The following is a 26166-nucleotide window of genomic DNA, read 5'->3' as shown; positions in this document are numbered from 1 at the left end:
GCAGGGGCTGAGCCTGCAACGGAAGGTGGGCACCTAACCTGGTACCAGCAGCCCCTGCCCAGTGAGCCTGTAGATACAGCGGGCAGTAATGATCCCACAGGCCTCCAGGCTGTAAGACAATAGCTTAGCTAAACTAATCATGTCACAAGGCACAAGACTTAGCATACGTAGGTAACCAAGAGTAACCCTAGAACATAGGGTATCGCAAGGTAACGTGCTGCAAGGACTATGCTGCTGACAGGTACCCGCAAGGGGCAGGTTTATCCCAGCCTGAGGTAGCTTTAGTTAGAGACATCGGCAGATGTCCAACAATGTGAGTGTCGTGGTACCTCATGGGTATATATGCTAATGAACTTGAGGTAAGGGGATTAATAACTTATGGGAGAAGAACACCCCAGCATCAGTACAGTGAGGAACTACAAATACGGGGAAGGGGCTGAGCCCCTCCTGAATATGTATTAGGCCTGGCCGCGTCACAAAGACATATTGTAACAGATGTATCCCACCCACGCGCCTGGGATGCCAGGATGATGACCACTGGGGATGGTGCTGATAGTGAGGAGAGCTAACATGTTAGCTTGTTCTGCAAGGGGCGGCTCAGCTCGTTTTGTGCTCTCTCTGCCTTTCTGGCTGGGCTGGGGAGCTTGTAACTTTGCTAACGATGTTAATAAAAGTGTGAGTGTTGTGACCATGTACGTCCGGGTTCCCAATTAAATAGGAATTCTGATAATACTGCGCCTGATCTTGGGACGAGAACCAATCAAACCTCTGAATGTTAACTGGGAATTTTTAAGTAATCAATATAATTAATAGACCAGGCAACAGCAGCCAGGCACTGACAGATGGGGGAGGTGGAATCCCAGGGGTGGGGAGAGCTGGGAACGTACGTGCCGCAAACACAGCCAGAGGCAAGGAGACAAGAAATATGGCAAGAAATATCAGTCTCAGTATGATCCTAAGCAGCAGCAGACCCTACCTCCAGCAAGGCCTGGGGCCTCCTCCCCAGTGCCTGAGAGCAGCAGAGACCGGCATGTATGGAGGATAGCTGGGGCAGAACTGGGCAAACCTCAGATGGGGGCAGGGGGTTGGCACCCAGCTCAGCCCACTCCCATTGCACAGGCTCATGGGCGAGCCCACGTGCTTCTCCAGCTGGCCATCAGCGCTGAGGATTTACTCAATTGTTTCCCTAAACTGCTTTATTTATTTTCCCCCTTGGCTCCTTGGCTCTAGTTGCTGGAATCCCTGGATTTATGACAAGTGATTTTGTGCTGGACAAGACCCTAATTTGACAGCTCAGAGTAATGGAAGGGAGCAGGGGCTGCCAGCTCCTCACCCCCATCCCCTTGTACTCAGTGCGGGTGCAGGGCACCTACCTATGGGGGACAGCTCGGCCACGCTGCCTATGTAGGGCCCCTCCAGGAAACGGGGCTCGCTGTCGTTTATGTCCTGCACCTTGATGATGAACTCGGACTCAGGCTCCAGCAGCTGATTGGTCTGGCGGTCCCGGGCCTGTGCCCGCAGTGTGTAGAACGTCTTCTGCTCCCGGTCCAGGCGCTCGGTGGCATGGATGTCGCCTGTGACCTCATCAATGAGGAAGATGGTTCCTGCGCCCTCCCCGGAGATGGTGTACTTGATGGACCCGTCCCCCTCATCTGAGTCCGAGTGGATCTGCAGAGGAAGGACAGAGGGTGAGGGCTGGTGCTGAGAGAGGGCAACTGAGCCAGCTGGAGCAACAGCTGCCACTCCTGCTGCGAGAGCCAAGACATTGAGGAGACCCCTGGCAAGAGAGGGCCCATGGAGTGGGAGGGGCTAAAGCAGGGGTCTGGGGTGGGGAGGGCAGGCAGAGCAGGGGCCCGGTGCTGCATGGTTTTCACTGCCAAGAGTTAGTCCAGATCGGCCTGTCCCTCTTGGAAGGGAAGAGCAAGCGATGCGCTCGTCCTGGGCTGGGACCTGGAAGACCTGGGTTCAATTCCTGGCTCTGCCACTGCTTTGCTGTGTGACCTTAGGCCTGTCACCAGATCTCTGCCCCACTCCCTTCTAACATGAAGCTGAGAATAATTCTGTGCAGCTCAGACCACCCCCATCACACGGGCCAGAGCAGCCCTCAAAGACAGAGTGATTGACAGTACAGGAGACACAACGTGAACAAAGCCAATGCGTGTGAGGCTTCAACATCCACAAGGCCAGCATCGAGTTACTGCATGCAGCACTGTGAAACCCGCTCTGTGATGTGTGTAAACACCAGCTCACTGCCCTTCCAAACCCGAGCCAGCTGCCCCACTACTCTGGTGTGCATGCTCTGGCCCTCGATACCAGCGGCTGCCAGCCCTTCCACATGGTGACAGCTTCATGCCCACCCAGCATCCTGGCAGGGATATGAGCCCTGAATTCAGCACCAGAAACAGCCCCTCAGGAAAGCAGCTTTTGTAGCCAACAATTTCCTCTTCGTTTTCTAATTAAGATGCTATTTAGAATGAGGGAGCGAAAGGGTAAACAGCAGCTCCCTTTGCCCTGCAGCCACCTGGAATCCAGGCCAGGCGTCCGGAGATAATTTTATTGGTGGCATTAAACTGAGTTATGAGGTTTTTACAATCCAGCCACTTATGAGAAATCTATTAACAGTAACTGGACAGGCAGAATGCATCTCTGAGGAGAGCAGCCCGGGCATTAATTGGGGCAATCCATAATGGACAGGCCCCCAGAAAGGTTTCATCAGACGCATTCATTTACTCCCCACAATTTCTGCTGAGAATCAGCAAAGTTGCCAAAAAAAGAGCTGTCCATTAATCGGCTAATGAAATATGAAAATGTTTATGGGCCATTCAATCTTCCAAACTGCAGTTCTATAATCCACCTTAAAGACATTCAGTTCCACCAGCAAGAATTTATACCAGGACCTGCCTCTTTTTATGATGCCTTCATTATATTTATCTTGTTAGATACAGTTTATATATTTATTTCGTGAGTAAGATGCCCACACATTGGACAATTCAATGTTCTTTCCATGCTAGTCATATATTATTGTCTATGTCAAATATACACTCCCACCCTGCATTGCCAGGAAATATACTAACCTGCCCAGCATCACCCAGAAAATATACCCACCTGCCCAGCATTGCCTGGGAAATACACCTGACCAAACAACATCATGCAGGAAATACAGCCACCTGCCTGGTATCACCTAGGAATTACCCCTGCGTGACTGGCAATACCTGGAAAATACACCCCTGCCAAGCCATCCTAGGAAACACCGACTCACCTGGCCCCACTTGAGAAACACACCCAGACACCCCTTTGCAGCTGGCTACCCTAACAGCAGGGTTCTGGCCCCACATCCCTTCTCAGGCCCCTAATGGCTCCACACCAGGTTTGCTTGACTCAGTAACACCCATTCTTGGGGCTGGTTCATTACAAAACTCTGGTGCAAACAGTCCCAAACGGAAATCCCCAGACAGCCCACTGATCACTCCAGTGCACATTGTCCTTACAATCCCATGACAGCCAGTCCATCGACATAGCACATACCACACTCCAGCACCTTCCACCCCACCCGGGGTCTTCGTCGGTCCTCTTCTGTCCTGCCACGACAGCCACCCCAAAGCCCCTCCAGCTGAAGCGCAACCCCGCTCTTCCTAACAGGAGCCCCCACAGCCTCTCCACAGAGAGGGCATACTCACTTTCCCTCACTTCATAGAATCTTACAATATCAGGGATGGAAGGGACCTCAGGAGGTCATTGAGTCCAACCCCCTGCTCAAACCAGGACCAATGCCCAACTAACTCATCCCAGACAGGGCTTTCTCAAGCCTGACCTTAAAAACCTCTAAGGAAGAAGATTCCACGACCTCCCTAGGTAACCCATTCCAGTACTTCACCACCCTCCTAGTGAAAAAGTTTTTCCTAATATCCAACCTAAACCTCTCCCCCACTGCAACTTGAGACCACTACTCCTTGTTCTGTCATCTGCTGCCACTGAAAACAGTCCAGATCCATCCTCTTTGGAACTCCCCTTCAGGTAGTTGAAAGCAGCTATCAAATCTCCCCTCATTCTTCTCTTCCGCAGACTAAACAATCCCAGTTCCCTCAGCCTCTCCTCATAACTCATGTATTCCAGTCCCCTGATCATTTTTGTTGCCCTCCGCTGAACTTTTTCCAATTTTTCCACATCCTTCTTGTAGTGTGGGGCCCAAAACTGGACACAGTACTCCAGATGAAGCCTCACCAATGTCTAATAGAGGGAAATGATCACGTCCCTCGATCTGCTGACAATGCCCCTACTTATACAGCCCAAAATGCCATTAGCCTTCTTGGCAACAAGGGCACACTGGTGACTCATATCCAGCTTCTCGTCCACTGTAACCCCTAGGTCCTTTTCTGCAGAACTGCTGCCGAGCCATTCGGTCCCTAGTCTGTAGCGGTGCATGGGATTCTTCCATCCGAAGTGCAGGACTCTGCATTTGTCCTTGTTGAACCTCATCAGATTTCTTTTGCTCCAATCCTCTAATTTGTCTAGGTCCCTCTGTATCCCATGCCTACCCTCCAGCATATCTACCTCTCCTCCCAGTTTAGTGTCATCTGCAAACTTGCTGAGGGTGCAATCCACACCATCCTCCAGATCATTAATGAAGATATTGAACAAACCCAGCCCCAGGACCAACCCTTGGGGCACTCCACTTGATACTGGCTGCCAACTAGACATGGAGCCATTGATCACTACCCATTGAGCCTGACGATCTAGCCAGCTTTCTACCCACCTTATAGTCCATTCATCCAGCCCATACTTCTTTAAACTTAAACTTTTTCCTTTGAGGTTTTTAAGGTCAGGCTTGACAAATCCCTGGCTGGGATTATTTAGTTGGGGATTGGTCCTGCTTTGAGCAGGGGGTTGAACTCGATGACCTCCTGAGGTCCCTTCCAACCCTGATATTCTATGATTCTACAAACTTGCTGGCAAGAATACTGTGGGAGACCATATCAAAAGCTTTGCTAAGGTCAAGGAACAACACGTCCACTGCTTTCCCGTCATCCACAGAGCCAGTTATCTCATCATAGAAGGCAATTAGATTAGTCAGGCACGACTTGCCCTTGGTGAATCCATGCTGGCTGTTCCTGATCACTTTCTTCTCCTCTAAGTGCTTCAGAATTGATTCCTTGAGGACCTGCTCCATGATTTTTCCAGGGACTGAGGTGAGGCTGACTGGCCTGTAGTTCCCAGGATCCTCCTCCTTCCCTTTTTAAAAGATGGGCACTACATTAGTCTTTTTGCAGTCATCTAGGACCTCCCCCGATCGCCATGAGTTTTCAAAGATAATGGCCAATGGCTCTGCAATCACATCCGCCAACTCCTTTAGCACTCTCGGATGCAGCGCATCCGGCCCCATGGACTTGTGCTCGTCCAGCTTTCCTAAATAGTCCCGAACCCCTTCTTTCTCCACAGAGGGCTGGTCAACTCCTCCCCATGAGGTGCCCAGTGCAGCAGTCTGGGAGCTGACCTTGCTCGTGAAGACAGAGGCAAAAAAGCATTGAGTACATTAGCTTTTTCCACATCCTCTGTCACTTCCCCAGTTCTGCTATATTCTCACCTCACACCAGCCAGAGGTGGGCCCTCCCACTGTTCTCTTGGACCTCAGCCCTCTTTGGCCCTCTGGCTCCAGCTCTCCTTCATAGAGACCTCGGAGGGTTAACCCATCCACTGTTCCTGTCTACAGCCCTCTCCAGCCCCAGACTCCCCAGCTTGGATGTCAGTAGGCAACTCCCTCTGCTGACCTTCAGCCCCCTCCAGCCCTAGCACTCCAGTGTGGGAAGGTTAGCCAGCAAACCCCTCTGCTGCTCTTCAGCTTTCTCCACAGAACATCAGCGTCCGTCCCTCCTCCCTCTGACTCTCCCTGATCCTTTCTAGCCCCAGGTGCTTCACACCCTCTCAACTGGCCAAGCGGGAGTGCCTGCTCTGACACAGGGCACAGGACCTGCTTCATTTAAAGAGGCCAGCCACCCTGGACATACCCTTCCTGTTGCCTGGGCAATATCCCAGCCCTGCAGAGATTGCAGCCGTAAGGTTGTCATCCAGCTGGTTTGCACAGGAATGACCCTGCCTGCTCTGCATCACATCCTTCTGCCCCATGTCAACTCTTGCCAGAGACTGAAACACCACGGCAGAGACTGTATCCGTTCCATAAAGTGCAGAGGCCACATACACAAATGCATTTCTCTGCTCATAACAACAGCGACAAGACTCATGATTAATTATCAGCCAGGAGATAAACCTGCCCGTCCAGCCCCTTTGCCCAGCAAACAGTCCAAACTCGCAGCATATCCCTCCTCCACATTTGCTTAACACTGACTCCATGCTCAGAGCAGATGCCAGCAGCCCTGTAACCTGGAAAACCAGGAAGGAAAACGGAACCCTCACTCTGGGGGCTGGAAAGACAGATTTACAAGGGAAGATTAATGAGCTAAATCTGCATCACTTGGCTAAACAACAACTAACGGGGGAGTAGGATAACCGTCTGCAGATGTCTGAGGGGATACAGCAAGGAGGGTTGGAGAAGGAGCAGGGGGTGCTTTGGGTGTGAAAGTGAGTCTGCATTTACACCCCTAACCTGGTGTACAATCACCAATATTGCATGCACCAGCACAGGGTTTGGGCACACACATGGCCAGTCGGACCTCAGAGCAGTTCTGAAACCTGGGCCACAATATGGATATGCAGGTTTTTAAAGCACAAAAATGCAACAGTCTGATTTCTCGGGCTCTCTCTCTGAGAGTCAGTGAACTTGGCACACAGCACTAACCTGAGCTCTGACACCTGCAGCAGCTGCCCCCGGATCATTTGCCCCATGGGGCATGTCTACACTGCAAATAAACACTTGCGCCTGGCCCATGTCAGCTGACTCAGGCCCGGGGCTCTTGCAGTGTAGATGTTTGGTCCTAAGCTGGAGCCAGGGCTCTGGGACCGATTAAACAGCCCTGCGGCCCGAACCCCGCAAGCTCATGTTAGCTGACGGGCCAGGCAAGGGTGTTTAATTGCAGTGTTGACGTACCCATGCTGCATTTGGCTCCTTACCGTCCATTTAAATGTTGGGATGGATTTTGGTGATCCGTCCTGTTCACAGGGGTGAGAGGTGAATGGCATCAGCGTGGAGGCAGGTTTGGGTTAGCATCTTCTGCACAGCTCAACCAGTGCAGCCTAGCCCTACCGCTGGCTCCTACGGCATTCCCAGAGCCCCTCACATCCCGCAAATCCCTCCAGATTGAGCTGCAGCACCCCCAGCTGTTGCAGGGTGGTCCCCCACCCACCCAGAGTTCTGCCAAGGCACCACAGTCCCGGTCTTTGCCCCCATCCCCACCCCAGTCTGCCAATACATCCGGTTCTGAAGTGAAACACACTATTGCTCGTTCCTGGCCTGCCTCCCCCTGCCACCACAGACCCACCAGCACAGAAACTAAATACGGTGACAAGCTGCAGGGTGGCTCTGGTGAGTGGTGTCACAGAGACAAACGCCTTGCCCTGTGCTGTGGCCACTGCACACCTGCCCCAAACGTCCCCAAGGCCTCTCCAGGAGTGCATGACCAATGGGCAAAGCCAGCCTCTCCCAAGCCAATCTGGAGAACAAACCTTGTACTGGTTTTGCTTTGTAGATGGCTCAAGAGAGGCTGCGGCAGTGCAGACAGCCAGAGGGTGCAGAGTTTGACAGTGCTAAGAGCCAAAGGAGCAGAGACAGCAGCCATCCCACAGCGCAGATAGCCACAGGGACAGCCACCATTTCCCTCCTATGTCCAGTCCTCCAGAGACCCCACTAGCCTGGATCCCATCTCAGCTGTGCCAGGCTAAATCAGGAGTCAATGGAGTTACTCCAGACTTACACCGGGGTGAGATCAGAATATGCATCTGCATCATTAACCCCTGAAACCTGCCCCTTCCTCGGACAACAGGCCTCTCCGTGCTTCGTCCCAACTTCTTGGCACACCAGGAGCAGGTGAATCCAGGGCAAACATAATCCCAGCATCTCCAGAGCACAGCTGGGAGGCTCTCTCTCACCATCCCATAATTTAAAATAAAGCAGCAGCTCCGGAGCAGGGTGCAATGACCCCTTCCCTCCTGGGCATGCTCTTCACCCAGGATGGGGGAAGGAAGCCCCACATTCAGCCACGGAGTCACTCCTTATTCCTGGTGATGAGGTATGTCTGGGCAATGCTGGGAAAAGGGCCTCTTAGAAAAGATGAAAATCTTTCAACTGTTCAGTTTGTTAAAAAGGGAAATTATTTCCCTGCTCTAAAGGGCTAACACTGGGATTTTACAAGGCCATTAATTACTGCCTGCTAATTAAATCAAAATTAAATGTGAATAGAGGTGCATTTTCCTTATTAAAATGATTAAAAAGCAAGCACAGATACATAAATAAAAACTACTTTGGGATTGAAAAATAAAGAAAATCAAATAAAAACTGGCCATAATGAAGGCATGCTCTGTGTTTGCTCCAGCTCATAAAGCCTTAGTTCATCAATTTTCTTTAAATATTAGCAACTTAATTAAATCTGCTTTTTTCCCTTTAATCCCCTTTTATCTAAAATAGATCTGTCCACATGCAGAAGTTTGTAACTAGCGCTGACCCCATAATTCTCCTTAAAAAACCCAAAGAAATCCACATCAAACTGACAGCAGCCTCGGGGGAAATTACAGTTCCGAAAAAGGATTAGCAAGAGAATCCATCTTGTACAGAAATGTTATTGGCCCTCAGACGAGCACATGTAGGGGTGTGGGAGGCTAGCCAAGCCTTTCCCAGCTGGTGGCACTGCTGGGAAGTGTGTAGGTGCCTCCTAGAGAGAGCTACCAGCAGTTCCCATACCTGCCTGTCCCCGCCACACGTTCTCCAGGGAGAAGTGCAGGAACACTGACCATGGGAGGCTCATAGCTGCTCCATAACGGAGCCGCGCTATGGAGCAGTTAAAACACCAGCAGCAGGAAGAGACTGTAACTGGTTTCATTCTCCCCAGCCTCTCCTGGCAGGGGCACTGTCGGGAGCAGGGCAGGAGCGCAGGCTGCGGGAGCAGCTCCTGGCTACTCCAGCCCCAGCCTGGACAGCAGCTGTAGGGGAGAGCAGGCCTTTGAGAGGGATATTTACAGGGAACTGTTCTCTGTGTGGCCTGGCTGTTCACTCAGGGCTGGCAGGTGATGTGGAAAGGGGATGTAAAATGGGCCAGTTTTAGGTTCCTGAGTTCATTTTGGAAATGAGGCTGTTGCTAGGCTACCTCTGGAATTCGACAAGGCCTGATGCTTCAAGTCGCTCCCCAGGGGAGCTGTCAATTAACTGTAACCGTATCCAGCATCTTCATGGAGGAGCAAGGCTTCCTGAGCGTCTGCAAAAACGGGCACAGAGGATTGTTTAAAATTCAACTGGAGCCTCACCCATGATCCTGTCCACGTGGCATCCCCCCAGACTCACAGCCCTGAAGCATACGTGCCCCAAGCACAGCCAAGCCATTAGAACCGACTCACAGCACACACCTCTGCCCCAGCTGACACAGGGGATCACCCCCAACACAGTCCACACTGCGCCTGCATCAGGGCATGCTGGGCAATGGAGATGCTTGCTCACTGTGCTGGAACGGGAAGGAGAAGGTGCCCTGGAATGGCCTAATCACAGAGCCCTGAGGAAAGCACCAGCCAAATACGTCACATGGGCAGGGCTGGGGGGCCATCCACACTGCACAAACACTGAGTGCCAACCTGGGTGCTGGAGGACAAGCACATGCCAGCCCCAGCTGCTGGCAGGGGCAACATGCAGTTAGCTACCATAGTTGCTGTCTCTCTGGGCTTTCACACCACCAGAGGTTCGGAGCATCTCCATGGTACCAGGTCTAACAGCAGTATTCATCAGCTAGCAGAGAGGGAAACGCTAAGGGAAAGAGAAGATATAAATGGCATGAACTGAGTCGCCTCTGAAGTTAGCACACTGTCACTCCCCTGGTCAACAGCCACTGTGCCAGGCCCTGCACTCAGCTCTCACGGGGACACAGGACTGGCTCTGTGGAGCCTACGCACCCACACCAGCTTATCCCACCACCCCCGGTTGTCCCGCCTCCCACCCCACCATCAGTCTCAAACCCAACGGCAGGGTTTGGCACCGGCTGAGTCTCCCAGGGTGCTGCCCAGAGCCCAGTGCAACGCAGCCTGATCTGGACTGGGCACAAGCGTAATATCAATACTGCCACGAGGAAGGCCAACTCCACTCCCCTGGGTGCCCCAGTAATTCCCACAACCCCGGACTCCTGCCCAGGCACTAGCCCATCCCCCATGTACCACCCAGGACTGGGACGTAGGAGCCAGACCCCAGTCCTTGGCCTAAAGCAAAGCGACTCTGCGCCTGTAATATTAGCAGGTTTCAGAGCAGCAGCCGTGTTAGTCTGTATCCGCAAAAAGAACAGGAGGACTTGTGGCACCTTAGAGACTAACCCATTTATTAGAGCATGAGCTTTCGTGAGCTACAGCTCACTTCATCGGATGCATATCGTGGAAACTGCAGCAGGCTTTATATAAAGCTGTAGCTCACGAAAGCTCATGCTCTAATAAATGGGTTAGTCTCTAAGGTGCCACAAGTCCTCCTGTTCTTTTTGTAATATTAGCCTTTGCCTGAAGAACAACCCCCCCCCCCCGCATCCCGCCTGGCACATTCATATGCAAATAGAGGCATATTAAGTGCATTCCATGCAAATCTTTTATGCAAATTGGAATCACATTATGTAAATACAGCAACACCTTTACTCTGGGGTAACTAATTGGGCAGAGGAACAGGGAGGGAGGAATTTGCACATGGAGGCCTGAAGGGGCTGTTTTCTGAGCCAGCCCCAGTCTGCATGGACCAGGAACCAGAAAACAGCCAGCACAGTCCTCAGGGGAGATCTGGCGGGTAAGTTTGAGCTCATTCCTCCCAGGACTGGAAGCAAGCCAATGGTGAGAGTCTGAAACCCAACACAACCACCCCTGCAAGAGGACGACTTGGGGAACGCAGTGCCATGGAGCTATCCTGTCGGGGAGGGGATGCAGTGCCATGGAGCTACCCCTGGAGAGGAATGCAGTGGTGGGGGAAGGGGAGGGGTGCAAGGCCCATGTGCCTGTTGCTGGGAAGGAAGAGGGAACCCCTGGCTGAAGTGATGATGATGCTCCCTTCAGGGCAGAGCCGTTGCCGCTCCCACCTTGGCGTTCCCAGGGAGGAGGGTTCTGGATGGGATGGTAACTGGCCCTCTGGCTGCCCCCCATGCACACACCCAGCAGGAGCAGCTCTGCCCAGGTGTGAATCCCAGGGCCCAGTCTGGCCCTGCTGTGCAAAATCCCTGTGTCCACAGAGCCCATCCGCCACCCCACCCCCAGCTCCCTGGCCCTGCTCATCCAGCTTCGCAGCAAGGGTCACGTCTCCACCAGAGTCCAGCACCATCACTGGACAGTCACTGCACTGTGTGTGTCGGGGCGCTCCCCAGGGCACTGCCCACCGCCTCCCCTTCCCCTCCCACCGAGGGGACCGCCATCCCGCTTCCCATCGCCCACCCCCCCTTCCCATAGCCCCCCACAGCACCGCCAGCCCCCCCGACTTCCCATCACCCCCCACAGCACCATCACTGGACAGTCACTGCACTGTGTGTGTCGGGGCGCTCCCCAGGGCAGTGCCCACCGCCTCCCCTTCCCCTCCCACCGGGGGCACTGCCATCCCGCTTCCCATCGCCCACCCCCCCTTCCCATCGCCCCCAACAGCACCGCCAGCCCCCCCAACTTCCCATCACCCCCCACAGCACCATCACTGGACAGTCACTGCACTGTGTGTGTCGGGGCACTGCCCACCACCTCCCCTTCCCCTCCCACCGGGGGCACCGCCATCCCGCTTCCCATCGCCCACCCCCCCTTCCCATAGCCCCCCACAGCACCGCCAGCCCCCCCCAACTTCCCACCGGGGCACTGCCACCCCAACTTCCCATCACCCCCCCCAGACACCAGCAGCTCCCCCAACTTCCCAACACCCCACCAGGGCACTGACAGCCCCCCTTCCCATCACCCCCAAGGACACCGCCAGCCCCCACCACTTCCCATCACCCCACTGGAGGCACTGCCAGCCCCCACCACTTCCCATGGCCGCCCCTCCAGACACCGCCAGCCCCCACCACTTCCCATGGCCGCCCCTCCAGACACCGCCAGCCCCCCTTCCCATGGCCGCTCCCCACAGACACCGCCAGCCCCCCCACACTTCCCATCACCCCCTGGGACACCGCCAGCCCCCCTTCTCCATGTACCCCCAGGGCATTGCCCACAACTTCCCTTCATCCCCTCCCATTGAGGGCATCGTCAGCCCCCGACACCGCCAGTCCCCCTTCCCATCGCGCCCCTGGGACACCTCCAGCCTGCCCTTCCCCCAGTGCCCCCGGGTGCTGCCAGTTTGCCTCCTCCCCTCCCCCTGTGCCCACACAGCACTGGAGGTGGCAGCTGTCCATCTAGGGGGTATTCCCTGCTCTGGATTTTCTCTGAACCTACTGGCCCTGCTGAAGCCCCATCAAACAATGACTGTGTCTAAAACTGCCCGGCCCTGAGGGCTCCTAATCCACTCGAGCAGCCTTCCCACCCCACTCAGGGATGCTCCTTGCCTTCAGTGCAGCCCCCCCCGCAGCAGGGCCTTTCCTCCCGTGCGGCAGGGGCACCCGCTGTGCCTGGCCATGCTCCTGGCCTAGCTCCAGCCCCCTCCCCTCCCGGCAACAGGCCTGGGCCCTGCAGAGACATACCAAGGTCACTTTACCTTTCCCACGTACAGCGGCTCCGTGCCCGTGTACTCCTCAACCACAAAGAACTGGTTCCACACCCAGCCGCGCTTCACACGTCCGCCTGCCAGCAGCATGCTGTCCCCTGACTGCTCCAGGCCCGGCCTCCCAGCCTCCATGTGAATGGCCAGGGCCCCCAGCTGCTCCAGGGTGCAGAGTAGCAGAAATATGGTCCACGAGAAGCCTGGCAGAGCCATCACTACTGCGCACCGGGAGGCTGCATGGAGAGTGGCTTTCAGAGAGGACGCTGACATCCTTTGGGGAGCAGGAAGGGGCCTGACACCACCACTGTGGGGCTCACCAGCCCGGATGGGGCAGCTTCCCCATCCCCGCCGAGACCTCACTCCAGGCAGTCAGGCTCCTCAGGGTGCCTGTGGGCTAGGAGTTACGTCTGCCAAGGCCCCAGGCATGCTGCTGACAGCAACAAGCAACCAGCATCCTCGGCTCCTGGCATTGGGCTGAGCAAGGAGAGAACAGTCAAGCTTTCTGCCTTGAAGAGGCTACAGCCTGGGCCCGCTCAGAGACTCTGTGTGGCCAGACAACTAGTGCTTTCCCATCAGCGCTCGCATGCCACATTCGCCAGCGACCCAGGGCTGCGCTGCTCCGTGGCTGGGCTGGTGGCTGCAGTTCCTTGGGAGCCAGGGGTCAAAAGACCATTTATCCCCCCCTCTGCTCTCCCCATATGCCACCCTGGGGACACTTCAGCAAGCAGAGAGGGGGGTTCTGCTGCCTGTGGCAGGGCTCTCCCTGTGGGGGCAGAGAAGGCTGCACTTGCAGTTTGCAGGACAGCAGAGCGAGCACCTTTGCATTAAGTTTCATGAGAGATCTTAACAGGAGTGGCCTGTTGTGGCCAAGACGGGCGCTCGCCCACTCCGGAAACAGGCCCTGTGCTATCAGGCTACAGATCCACGTGTGGCAGGCCCTGGCACAGGGCTGCTCAGGCTGAGGGCATTTGTATTCTCCATCTTTGCGGCTGTTGCACTCCAGTTTCCAGAGGAGAACCCTTCACCAAGCTGCTGCCAGCCACTTCCATCCTCTGCCAGTTCACTCGGGTGAGCACAGGGCAACTGCCAGCGTCTCTGGGAACCTGAAAGAGGCCAAGATGTTAGTGACGACCCCTGGGCTGAGCACTGCACTACCCGCTCTGAGTGCCTCCCCTCGCCTGGCTACCCCTCATGCTCCCTTCATCTCCTGTGCTTGCTGCCCGGCTCTTTTTCTCCCCGGCTTTCTCTCCTTCTTTGTGGTGCTGCTGTCCCCTCCCTTGATGCCACGTGTGGGAGCCTGGCATTGCAGGAGCTGCGAGAGCCAGGGACATCGGGAGGAGGAGGAGGAGGAGGAGGGTAGCAGAGAAGTGGAGCTTTCATCTCTATGGAAATTCCTGTATTTAGCAAGGATCCGGAGAACAGCGACGGCTCAAACCAGCGCGCCTCCCCCTCACACTGCTTCTGGGATCCAAGTGAGAGTAAGTACAGTTACTCGGGGTGATCAGATGGCGCCGGGAGGGCCTCACAGGCTAAGGCTCCCAACAGTGGCTGTTGGTGTGGGGCTGAGGGACACAGGTTTTGCGTGACACCCTGTGTGTGCAGCTGAGCACCCTAATGAGCGCGTGCTTTGGACAACACCACCAGCCTGAACCAGGACTGGAGCTCAGGGGAGACTGGCTCCCCAATTCTGGCCTCCACCCATTAGCCTGTCCAGCCCCTCTACCAGCCTCACCCTTTGATATTCTCAGACTGGGAAGGAGCTGCCAGCCCCGAATTTGGGTCTATGGGAGCCAGAGTGACCTTCATTGAGCTCCAGGTCAACATCAGTTGAGAAGATGAGTCCAGAGAATACTCAATACCAACTTCCTAGACAGCTCTGGCCTTGTCCCAGACACAGACAAACAAGCCTGGGCAAGAGATTTGTGACCTGCCACCAGGATGGAAACATGCTCTGTGCAACAGGGACCATTTCAGATGGTTTGCAATAAGCCTCGCCTTGCTCTTGGGAGGATGGACAGGCACCTCTCTGTCCCCCTTGCAGCTGGAGCTTCCCACAGAGGCCAGCCAGAGCCACGCACTCTGCTCCTCAAACATTCCGCTGAAATGGACTTGCCAAGTTCATCTCCCGCTATCTGTTACTGGAGACAACAGAGTGGAGGGGCAGGGCAAGGGGCATCCTGAACCGTGTCCCTTACAAATCAGACTAGGATCTGCCCGGAGCACAGGAGTCACACAGCAGCCTGGAGAAGGGCTCCTCAAAGCCCAGCCGCTGACAGATGCTACAAACCCAAGTTCGGCGGCAGCTGACAAGTCCCTCGCATGCACTCGGCTCCCTGCCCTCCTAGGACAGGCACACGGGCCCGACGGGCTTGATGCACACAGCACGCCAGCTCGCTGCAGCATTGCTTCGGTATTTCCCTGCCCCCCCACACCCACAGCATGCAGGGCTTTCACGTGGCAAAGACAATGAGCATCACTCAGTTCCTGATTCCTACACAGCACACAGGTGTCATGCACACGCCAGCACACACACACCAGCCAGCTCGTGTGCACACGCGCACACATGCCTGCTACAGCATATACACGTATGCCCTGTATAACATGCACAGGGGCCAGTCCACTCGCACACACTGAACTGTGGGCACCTGATGCTCTGAGGAACACAGGGTCTCTGGTGCACCTTGAGGAGTCAGGAATTATTGTTCAGCCTCATTAATGCTTCCTTCCCAAATGCATCGCCCAGAGGTCCTGCTGCCTGGGCCCGCTCTTCAGCGGACAGGGCTGTAGCAAGGCCTCTTGTCACTGAAATATTGCCCCTCTCACTGCATGTGCTACCGGATACTCACTAGTAAATGCAAAGAGCGATGACCCATGCACTAGGCCCAACAGAGCATGAGTAAAGGGCATCCCCCAGCCATCCTGGCGCACTCATTTCTAGTGTGAGGCAGAGGGTCTTGGAGTCACTTTTGCCAATTAGGCAGCTTGCCCTGTGATCAAACCATATGAAAGACATTTTAAAGCAGGAAACTGTTTCTAGGAGGCAGGGAGGGATGAGTGGGCAGAACTGCCGGAGGGTGCAGAGCTGACAATGTCGGCCACCAGTCCACAATCACTTGGGCTGAATCCTCCACCCCTTGGCATCAGAAGCATTGCTGTGCGAAGTCAGTGGGATGCATCTAGCCCAGGGGTGGGCAAATTTTTGGCCTGAGGCCGCATCCACTTTCGGAAATTGTATGGAGGGCTGGTTAGGGGAGGCTGTGCCTCCCCAAACAGCCAGGCGTGGCCCAGCCCCCGCCCCCTATCTGAGCCCCCCTGCTTCTTACCCCGACAGCCCCTCTGGGACCCTTGCCCCATCCACCCACCCACCCCTTCTCCCTGTCCCCTGACCATCCCCGGAACCCCCACCCACCCCTTCTCCCTGTCCCCTGACCGCCCCCGGAACCCCCACCCCTGACTGCCCCCTGCCACCCCATCCACCCCCTCCTCTCCTGACTGCCCCATCCACCTCCCCTGCTCCCTGACCACCCCCAGAGCCCCTGCCCCCATTCAACCCCCCTGTTCCCTGCCCTCTGACCGCCCACACCCCTATCCACACCCCCGGCCACTGACCACCCCCCAAACTCCCTTGCCCCCATCCAACCCCCCTCCCCTGCTCCCTGCCCCCTTACCGCGCTGCCTGGAGGGCGGGTGGCTGGCAGCGCAGCTGCACCAGGACAGGCCGCCGGGCCGCCCAGCTGGAGCCAGCCACGCCGCGCAGGGCAGAGGGCACCGGGTCGGGCCGCGCAGGGCAGAGGGCACCGGGTCGGGCCGCCGGGCTGCGCTGCCTTAGGAGCTCACAGCCCTGCTGCCCAGAACATTGTCCCGGCCGTGTACTGAGAAGAGGCTGCGAGGGAGGGGGTACAGCAGGGGAGGGGCCGGGGGCGAGCCTCCCGGGCCAGGAGCTCAGGGGTAGGGCAGAACGGTCCTGCGGGCTGGATGTGGCCCACAGTTTGCCCACCTCTGATCTAGCCCCATCTCCAGATGGCCAGAGACAGCTGCTCCCGGGGAGCAAAATGCCCTGTAACAAACAATAATGGCACGCACAAAACCACAAGTAATGCACAGGCGTGTACATAAACATGCTGTACAAAGCATCAGTGACAATGGCCAGTGTAACACAGTCACGCCTGACCGGAAAGTCTCTGGCTATTGTGGAGCTTTCATCTCCAGGTCAGACCACTCTAGTCCGGCTCTGCTGGACAATGACCGGGCCTGACAAATCTCACTAGGTCTAGGGTTTTACAGACTCTGCAAACCTGCCTGAGCGCCTGACAACAAATTCCTCCCAGCAGCGATCCAGCTAAAGCAGGTTTTCTAGCTAGAGGTCGGCCTCAGCTCTGCCCTGGGGAGAGAAGAGCCCCCAGGCCAAGGGTGGGGCCTTGTGACAAAGTGGGACTGTGCTTAATGTTTCCTCTGAATACTGTAGGGGTGTCTCAGTTTGCCCTAGGCATTTCTTAAGTATCCCACCACCTAGATAAGGGTGTATGATCCTTGCAGAGCCCGAGAGGGCAGGTGTGTGCAGGGGTCTGGACACAGAGAATGGCCGACACCCTGTTTCTGGCAACTGATGGCCTGGCCCTTCCCCCCTGCAAGGTGAGAACTAAAGGGTTGGAGAACAAAGGACTCAGGCGACCTCCTGGCCCGGGAAAGGGACAAAGCCCAAAGGAGGAGGGGCTGGAGGGAGCTTCAGTTTAGGGCTGGCTGGGACATGGAGTGAAGTGCAGACGTGGTTGTCTGGCTCACGGCCCCCCAAAATGGACCCAGCTGAGGGGTCCTGTTCTCTGCACCTACAAGCTCTGTGTTAGACCATGTTCCTGTCGTCTAATAAACCTCTGTTTTACTGGCTGGCTGAGAGTCACATCTGACTGTGGAGTTGGGGTGCAGGATCCTCTGGCTTCCCCAGGAGCCCCGCCTGAGCAGACTCGCTGTGGGAAGCGCACGGAGGGGCAGAGGATGCTGAATGCTCCGAGGTCAGACCCAGGAAGGTGGAAGCTGTGTGTCCTGCAGACAGGCTGCTCACAGAAAGGAGACTTCCCCAGAGCCCTGCTTGGCTTTATGGGGAGCAGTTCCAGAGCATCGCCCAGGGACTCCGTGACAACTGGTGGTCATGGTGGGATGTACTGCACCCCGTGGACGGCACTTCCTGCAGTAAGTGACTGGGGAGCAGTAAAATGAAGGGGGACTGACAGGGACCAGGTGTGCTAAAGATTCAGAGAGAGTGCTTCAGGGGACGGTTAACCCCTAGGAGTGTGTGATAAGAGAGAAGGACTTTTGCAGTAACAGGGTCCCCCGGGGGATTACAGCAAGCGGTCCCGGGGCGGAAGAGTCTGCAGCTTGACCCTGACAAAGAGGGGGTGACCTCGAGAAGGGCTGGTACACTAGGGGTTCTCCCTGGAAACCGTGGGGAGCTAAGAGCACACAGGCCTTTGAGTCCACAGCAACTTGGAAACAGCGGAGTGATGGCCTGTCACCGTCTCCTTAAGAAGGACACTGTAACCCTGTGCAGAAAGAGAGGGTTGCGCATTGGAAAGTTCACAAAAGCACAGTTAATCGTGCAGCTGGAGGAGGATGACCGCTCTAAGGAACAGATTCCTGACCCCAAATGGGGCTATAGCAAGATCTGGGAGCAGCTGGAGTGGTAGCCAGGCATCGCCAAGACTCCTGTCCCCGACCAGACGAGAGTCTTCAATCGGGTTCCCCATCGGGGGATCGGAGACGGACGGGATTGGAGCTGAGTCCGAGAGAGCAAGAGGACTGTGAGGTGCAGCCTCAGATGCTGAGGGGCTGTGTGAGCCGGAGTGGGAGCCAGGCATCCCCAAGACTCCTGTCCCCGACCAGACGGGGGTCTTCACGATCGGGTTCCCCATTGGGGGATCGGAGATGGACGGGATTGGAGCTGAGTCCAAGAGAGCAAGAGGACTGTGAGAGACAGTGAGAGCCCGAGAAAGAGCTGCAGAAGCAGCAGCAGCATGAACTGGCGGTGGGGGAGCAGAGAGGCCTAGGGGACCTACCCGGGGTGAGTGGGGATAGATCCCGGGGTGCCAGTTCCGCAGGGAACCTGGAGACTACATTGCTGCCCCTGGTTAAGGAGGGGTGGGATGTGGATGCCACCTCACTGCCTTTGAGCAGGCTGGAGATTTGAACCAGGGGGACCCTGTGGAAAAGCCCCGGTGTCTAGCTCCCTTGCTGGGTCCCAAGGCCATAGACTCCGTCAGCCAGATGGGTGGGGAGGTGGACAGGCTCCCACTCCTGACCCCAACCTATATGTCTGTGTGGAGTTTCCTGGGATCAGGCCCCTGGGACCTCCAGTGGGAGCGGAAGGTGATGGTCAATGGGGAGACATTCCTGGGAGGGCGAGATCCTGGGACAGAGAGAACTGTTGTCAGGCCCTGGGTGGTGCAGCCTCAGATGTTGAGGGGCTGTGTGAACTGGGTGAGGGTCCCAGGGATGAAGCCCCTCGCCCTGCCTATGGCCCAGATCCCTGTGCAGACCCAGGAGGGGTCGGGCTGGCTGGTCGTTGGGGTTCTCCAGGACACCAGCTGTGAGACCCTGTTGTGGGGTGACTGTGTCTCTTTGGGACAGGATCCAGACCCTGCTCCGGTAACTGCCAAGGGTTTGAATCTGAATCCAGGGAACCAATCGGTGGGGAGGGGCCTCACGCTGGCTCTGATGCAGTGAGGAAAGCAGCGAGCAAGGGCAGCGCTGAGCACAGTGGGAGCTGAGACCCCAGCTGAGTGGCGGGAGACACAGGCAGGGCAGGGGATCTATTGGGAGTGGCAAGGTGCTTGGTAAGGAAAGTTTGGATGAGCCGAGGCAGCCTTGTGAGCTTATTGCTTTGTCTAGTCAGCAGGGCGGGAAGGAGAGGAGAGTCGAAGATGAGTGTCCCTGGACCCTACCTATTACCTGGGTGGAGAATTGGGACAGTGAAGGAAATCTGCCTGTGTCTGTCAGGGGTATTGACTTGCTTATGGAGGGAGCCACCCTGATCTCCAAGCAGTTGTCTGTGACCAGCCTTGTGTGCTGGGACAAGGAGAAAGAGATCCCAAGCTGTGTGTCTGGTAAAGGAGAAAGTGCGTCCAGCTCTTCTTTGTCTGTGGAGCAGACAGAAGGGGCCTTTCAGCCTGTGATGGTTGAGGATAGTGCAGTTGTCTCAGAGCTGGTTCTGGATTCAGCTAAAGCCCAGGAACGGAAGGGCCCTAAGTTTGGGTCTGCTCGGGAGAATGGCCCTGTAACTAGGTCTCATCCAGTTAGTGTCTATGTAAAATCCCCGAGACCAGACAATTCTGGTGCTTGTATTTTGCCTGGAACTTGTGTGTGGCAAAGGGAAGGAGAATGCTTCTGACCTTTCATCTAGGAAGTCTGTAAGTTTGCCTGAAAGGGGATTGTGTAGGAATCCGCCTGATGGGCCAGAGGTAATTCTGGATGTAAGGGAGACCCAGAAAGAGTCTGTTGTTGTTCAGGAAAGTGTTCCTCTAGAGCAAGCCCTAGGTAAAGAGGGTAAGAGCAGAATTTCTGTGAGGGGTGAATTGTTGCATAGAAAAGGGCTCTCTGTGCGTTGAAGGAGGCTCTAATCCAGGGACTGGTAAATCTGGTAAACCCAGACTTTGCCAAGGCCTTTATAGTGTTCACCGACGCCTCAGACACAGGGCTCGGTGAGAGGCTGATGCCAAGCGGCGGATGACAGAGACACCTGGTCAGAGGGGGGCCAAGATCAGGATGGGGGCTCTTAACCAAGAGAGCCTGAATTGCAGCCTTCCAGACTGCAGCGCTGGGAGAAGACCCAATCCCAGTTTGACCCCCTGGGGTTTTGGGGTGGCAAAAGGGCACGGGCCACATAAACCTTCCCACATGCGGCATGCAAGTGCCATCAAGCACACCCGACCTAAGGGAGGGCGTGAAACTGGTAGGGCGTAAAACTGGAAGGGCCTGGTGTAACTCCCACCAAGGAATGGGAGAGATGCTGGGGCATCCATGGGAACATTGGTGGCTTCCAACTTCCCCAGGTCACCGGATAAAGTGACCTCACTCAGTTCGGTCTCCAATGGGGGAGAGATGTGACGAAGTGGGAATGTTCTTAATGTTTCCTCTGAATACTGTAGGGGTGCCTCAGCTTCCCCTATGCAGTTCTTAAGTATCTAGGTGGTGGGGTAAGGGTGTATGATCATTGCAGAGCCCTAGAGGGCAGGTGTGCGCAGGGGTCTGGACACAGAGAATGGCTGACACCCTGTTTCATGGCAACTGATGGCCTGGGCCCTTCCCCCCTGCAAGGTGAGAGCTAAAGGATTGGAAAACAAAGGAATCCGGTGACCTCCTGGCCCGGGAAAGGGACAAAGCCCAGAGGAGGAGGGGCTGGAGGGAGTTTCCGTTTGGGGCTGGCTGTGGATGAGGAGTGAAGTGCAGATGGGGTTGTCTGGCTCACTGCCCCCAAAATGGACCCAGCTGAGGGGTCCTGTTCTCTATATATACAAGCTCTGTTTTAGACCATGTTCCTTTCGTCTAATAAACCTTCTGTGTTCCCAGCTGGCTGAGAGTCCCGTCTGACTGTGGAATTGGGGTGCAGGACCCTCTGGCTTCCCCAGGACCCCACCTGGGCGGACTCGCCGTGGGAAGCGCACGGAGGGGCAGAGGATGCTGAATGCTCCGAGGTCAGACCCAAGAAGGTGGAAGCTGTGTGAGCTTCTTGCCCTGAAGACAGTCTGTTCACAGGAAGGAGACTTCACCAGAGTCCTGCCTGGCTTCGTAGGGAGCAGTTCCAGAGCATTGCCCGGGAACTCCGTGACAGGCCTTTCCATGGGAATAACAACCCATCCCTGCTCTGTTTTCTCCTCAGCCCAACGTGAACCCAAGGATGTTCCAGCCCCACTGAAAAAGTTAAAACCCACCATGCTGAAGCGGACTGGCGCTTCGGGAAGTTGGTCCCATAGCACTGGCCAGAAATGGCTCCCATCCCGTGGCTGCTCTGGGTGGGCGTGAAATCAGCTGGTGGATCTCAGGCCAGCTGCTAGCAAACATGCACTCACCCCTTGTGCCCCAGAGCCTGTCCTGCTCCTTGGCTCTCAGCCCCAAGGTGGGGCGAAGCTCACACTATTTCCGCCCGTGCTGAGGCTGCCTGGGGACAAGCAAAGGGCATCCACCTCTTGAGCTGTCAGTGCTAAGTTGTTATTACACAACACTTCTGCGCTGCAGTGAGACCTGTAGCTATAACAGAGATGGGCTGCACTCAGGAAACGCAACTGGTAGAATCAGAACTTAACAAAGGGACCATTCTGGTCCTGTGTCCAGGCCTGTGCCAATACCAAGTACACTGTGGAAGCAACAACCAGAGCCCTGCCCATTCTCACCCTTTGCCCATCACCAGAGCCTTGCCCACTCAGCCACGCTCAGATTCACCAGAAGTCTCCACAGGGAACATACACACAGCCCCCCGGGTCTGGGAAATGCCTAGAGGTGGCAGAGAAAGGGCATTAGCCCAAGCTGAAATAGCCAATTTCACCTGACAGGCACATTTGTGTGTTCCTACAGGACATATGTGTGTCCAAGAAACAAGGGATGGCCCTTGCAGCAGGAGCACACACGGCATCCACAGCAGGTTCAGACTGGTGCATGGCAAGGGGCGGAGCACCAAAGAGTGGAGGAAAAGTCTCCCATGGTGGGAGACGGGAAAGGAGGAAACACACACACCCTCAACTCACTGCTAATTTAAAACCAAATATTGGCCTACCTAGAGCACAGATCTGCAGCCCCTCCTCATGCTCCTACGTCAGTAGACTCGGGTCCCAACATGCAGCCTGGGCCAGGTGATGCTTACACACTGAAGACAGACAGAGGGATGGTTTTCCTCTTTTATTCTGTTTATGTTTTAACTTAAAAACAAGGCAATTCAATCGAACAAACTGTTACTACAGCGTATGGGTGAGACAAACCCTCAGGAAGGGCCTGAGCTGGGCCAGCGTCACTCCCCTGGAGTCTGTGGAGTTCTTCTGATTTACGTCTTCTGAGGATCTGGCCCATAGTTCCCATGGCAGCTAACTCAACACCACTGCACCTCAAGACCCTGTACAACTGCTAACACCAGACTTAGTATGGAGTCCCGAGTACCCAGGGGCTGGGTCACCGCTGCTGTGGGAACCATACCCTTGTGTTTATGCTCTCAGCCATCACAGTGCTTTCTACACTCAATAGCTCCCCATTTTACCGCTGTATTTGAATGAATGTGATTTATCAGGGGTTCTCTCACAAGGTCAAAGTTCAGCTGCATTCTGTCACCCTTGGCATGGGCTGTTGCGGCTAGAGACAGAGGGACAGGAGTTTACACGTCCTCACCTGGCCAGCGCTATACATTTGGCAGCAAGATCCCAAAGCGCCAGGGCTTGCTCAGCCTCCATTTGCTCAGCCCCACTGGACACTGCCAGTCTGATCCACTTGCAGCCCTTGACCTTGTGGCTACAGAAACACAGAGAGCTGGAGCAATGTGGGAGCTGAAGCTAAACTGCAGAGTGAGGCCATCCCAAGTCCTCAGACTCCATCCCATTGCTCTCACCCTTACAGTCACACATTTGGATTGTGCTATACAGAGCCGTCGTTAGGCATCAGCAGACTGAACAATTGTTTAGGGCCCCAAGCAGCTCAAGGGGTCCCTATTTGCTTTTTATTAGGTGTTGTGGGAGGAATATTCCTGCTTAGGGCCCCCAGTGAGTAGCACTGCGTCCAGTGCTATATAAGGGCTGGGGTCAATGGTCTGTTATCTGCATACGTCCACCACACCTTATCCCTTGCCTCACAGGCTCCCCCAGCCTCCTCCAGGGGCAGCTACTTTCTCTTCCTCTCCCCTTCCTGTAGCCTCTTGGTGCTGCATCCGAAGTGGCTGTGCCAGGACACAAAGTCCTCTGCTGCGGGCAGGGCCCAGGAGCCCAGCACACAAGGGGCAGAGGCTGGCCACAGCACTGATTTCCCAGTGATATTGGCGACCTTTCAGAACAGACTTGGGGCACCACTCCTCTCTGCCACACACGAGCTATGGGCCGTAAATAACTGATGGGAGCTGCTGCTGCCAGAACCAGCACGCAGTGCAGTGTCCTGATATGACGGCCTACGGGGGCTCACAGGCAGACGTTGTCACAGAGTGTGGGGGAGTCCGGGCCCTGCACCCCTCTTCCTGGGATTCACTGAGACTCTCAGCCAGCCAGTAAAACAGGAGGTTTATTGGACAACAGGAACACAGTCCAAAACAGAGCTTGTGGGTACACCCAGGACCCCTCAGTCAAGTCCTTCTGGGGGAGCAGGGAGCTTAGACCCCAGCCCTGGGGTTCCCTGCGTTCCTCCACCCAGCCCCAAACTGAAACTAACCCCCCCCAGCCGGCTCTCTCCTGCAGCCTTTGTCCAGTTTTCTGGGCAGAGGTGTTACCTCCCCCTCCTGGCTCAGGTTACAGGCTCTCAGGTCTCCCATTGAAACTCCCCTGCCACATTCCCAGGTCAACACTCCCCCCTCCCTGCTGCGTCACAGACACACAAGGTGGCTGGCTCTAGCTCATGCTCACACACCCCCTGCACCCCCAGATCAGAATCCAAGTGAAACGCCACCTTTGCTGATGTTCCTCAGTCCCAGCTTCCCAATTATCAGCGTGACTTGTACCCTCCCCGAGAGGGCTTGCTCAGCTTGTCGGTATGTATTTGGCAGAGCCATACTGTACATCATGTTGACAGTGGAAATTACATCCTGAGCTTATGTTTTACACTCTGCCCTGTCAGAACTCACTGCAGCCCAGTGATCAGGACAAATTGAATAGCATCCCGCCCGTGTCAATATTTATTTCATTTTACAAATGCAGCCGATGCAGGGGAAGGGGAGGGGGGGCAAGACCAGCACACAAAAAGGAACAGCCTAACCGCTAATACATCATGCAGCCTGACAAAGCCCTACATAACACAGACTTGCGCTCAGGTGCTGCAAAATGGACAGCTATGACTGCAGTCCTCCAGAGACCTGTGCAGGGGCCCCCGCCAAGAGAGAACAGAAAGGGGAAGGCTTTGCCTCCAGGCTGCTAGGAAACTGTAAATAGATTCCTGTAGGAATCCACACTCCAAATTCTCTCATGATATACACACACACACCACTGATACATGCACACATCTACACACACGCAAATGTCTACACAGACTCACAACTGCATTCAGACATTCCACACAGACCGTACACAAAACCTACATGCACAAACTTGCAGCACTACCTGCATATATACACTTGGGGATGAGTTCTGCAGTTGGGGGTCTCGTCACACCAAACATCCATCTTCCAGCTCTCAGAAGCATCACCTGGGGCCTCACGAGCTCCATCTTCCCTGACAAGCAGGATACGAATGGTCTCTACACACCCACACCCCTTCCTGACAGCTGGAAATCAATTACTAGTGCCCCATTAGGCTGCCAATGGATTACTCAGCCTGCCCTGTTCAGAATCACACTCCTCTCCACCAGGACCATCTGGCAAGTGGAGCACCCTGCAGAGGCGAGCTTGCACTGGAGAAGGCTTAGGGGAACTGCATGGCAGGTGTCTGAGCTCCAGGGTCTCTTCCTAGCCCTTGCCTATTGGGTGTCCTGCATTTTCATCCTGCAGGTCCCAAGTAGCCACGGAACTCCCTGCCAGCCTCAACACTGAGCATGGAAGGCATACAGTAGGGAGAGAAGAGAAGACAGCAGCCTGGGAGCAAAACAAGCATCCAGAGTGGGAAGAGGGACAGAGTGGGGAGAGGGGTCAGGAAGACAGAGAGATGGAGGCAGGGAATAGAAAAACCCACCCAGCCAGACGCAGCACTTCCCGCTGGTGACAGGCAGTTAGGGCTGCCTACGTCATCCAGGGCCAGATGGAGCCACCTGCAAATGTGCAAGTATGAATTGCAGAGGAAGAGGGTAGGCCCTGTGGTGGTGTGACGAAGTGGGACTGTTCTTAATGTTTCCTCTGAGTGGTGTGGGGGTGCCTCGGTTTCCCCTGGGCAGTTCTTGGGTATCTGGGGGGTGGAGTAGGGGTGTATGATCATTGCAGAGCCCTAGAGGGCATGTGTGTGCAGGAGTCTGGACACAGAGAATGGCCAACACCCTGTTTCCTGGCAACTGATGGCCTGGGCCCTTCCCCCCTGCAAGGTGAGAGCTGAAGGGTTGGAGAACAAAGGAATCAGGTGACCACCTGGCCCGGGAAAGGAACAAAGCCCAGAGGAGGAGGGGCTGGAGGGAGTTTTCAGTTTGGGGCTGGCTGGGACATGGAGTGAAGTGCAGACGTGGTTGTCTGGCTCACTGCCCCCCAAAATGGACCCAGCTGAGGGGTCCCGTTCTCTGCACCTGCAAGCTCTGTG

General features: G+C 55.5%; 1 protein-coding gene across 5 annotated transcripts in view; it reads right to left on the bottom strand.

Annotated features, from left to right (window-relative positions):
* Positions 1-26166, bottom strand: part of CDH22 (cadherin 22) — a 206743-nt gene that overhangs the window by 134842 nt on the left and 45735 nt on the right. For 4 of the 5 annotated variants that reach the window (XR_012154631.1, XM_073308961.1, XM_073308962.1 and 1 more), the window contains exons 2-3: positions 12776-13884; positions 1374-1668 (exon numbers count right to left, since the gene is read on the bottom strand). Coding sequence is in view for 4 of the 5 variants with exons in the window: in XM_073308961.1 (XP_073165062.1) it covers positions 1374-1668; positions 12776-13051 (571 nt within the window). In the remaining variant the exon portion in view is untranslated. Of the gene's footprint in view, positions 1-1373; positions 1669-9792; positions 9896-12775; positions 13885-26166 lie in introns of those variants that run through there. The other variant, XM_073308963.1, reaches the window with a different exon arrangement.

The sequence above is a fragment of the Lepidochelys kempii genome, chromosome 13 (assembly GCF_965140265.1).
Source record: "Lepidochelys kempii isolate rLepKem1 chromosome 13, rLepKem1.hap2, whole genome shotgun sequence".
Classification (NCBI taxonomy): domain Eukaryota; kingdom Metazoa; phylum Chordata; order Testudines; family Cheloniidae; genus Lepidochelys; species Lepidochelys kempii.
This window is presented reverse-complemented; position numbering and strand designations above follow the sequence as displayed.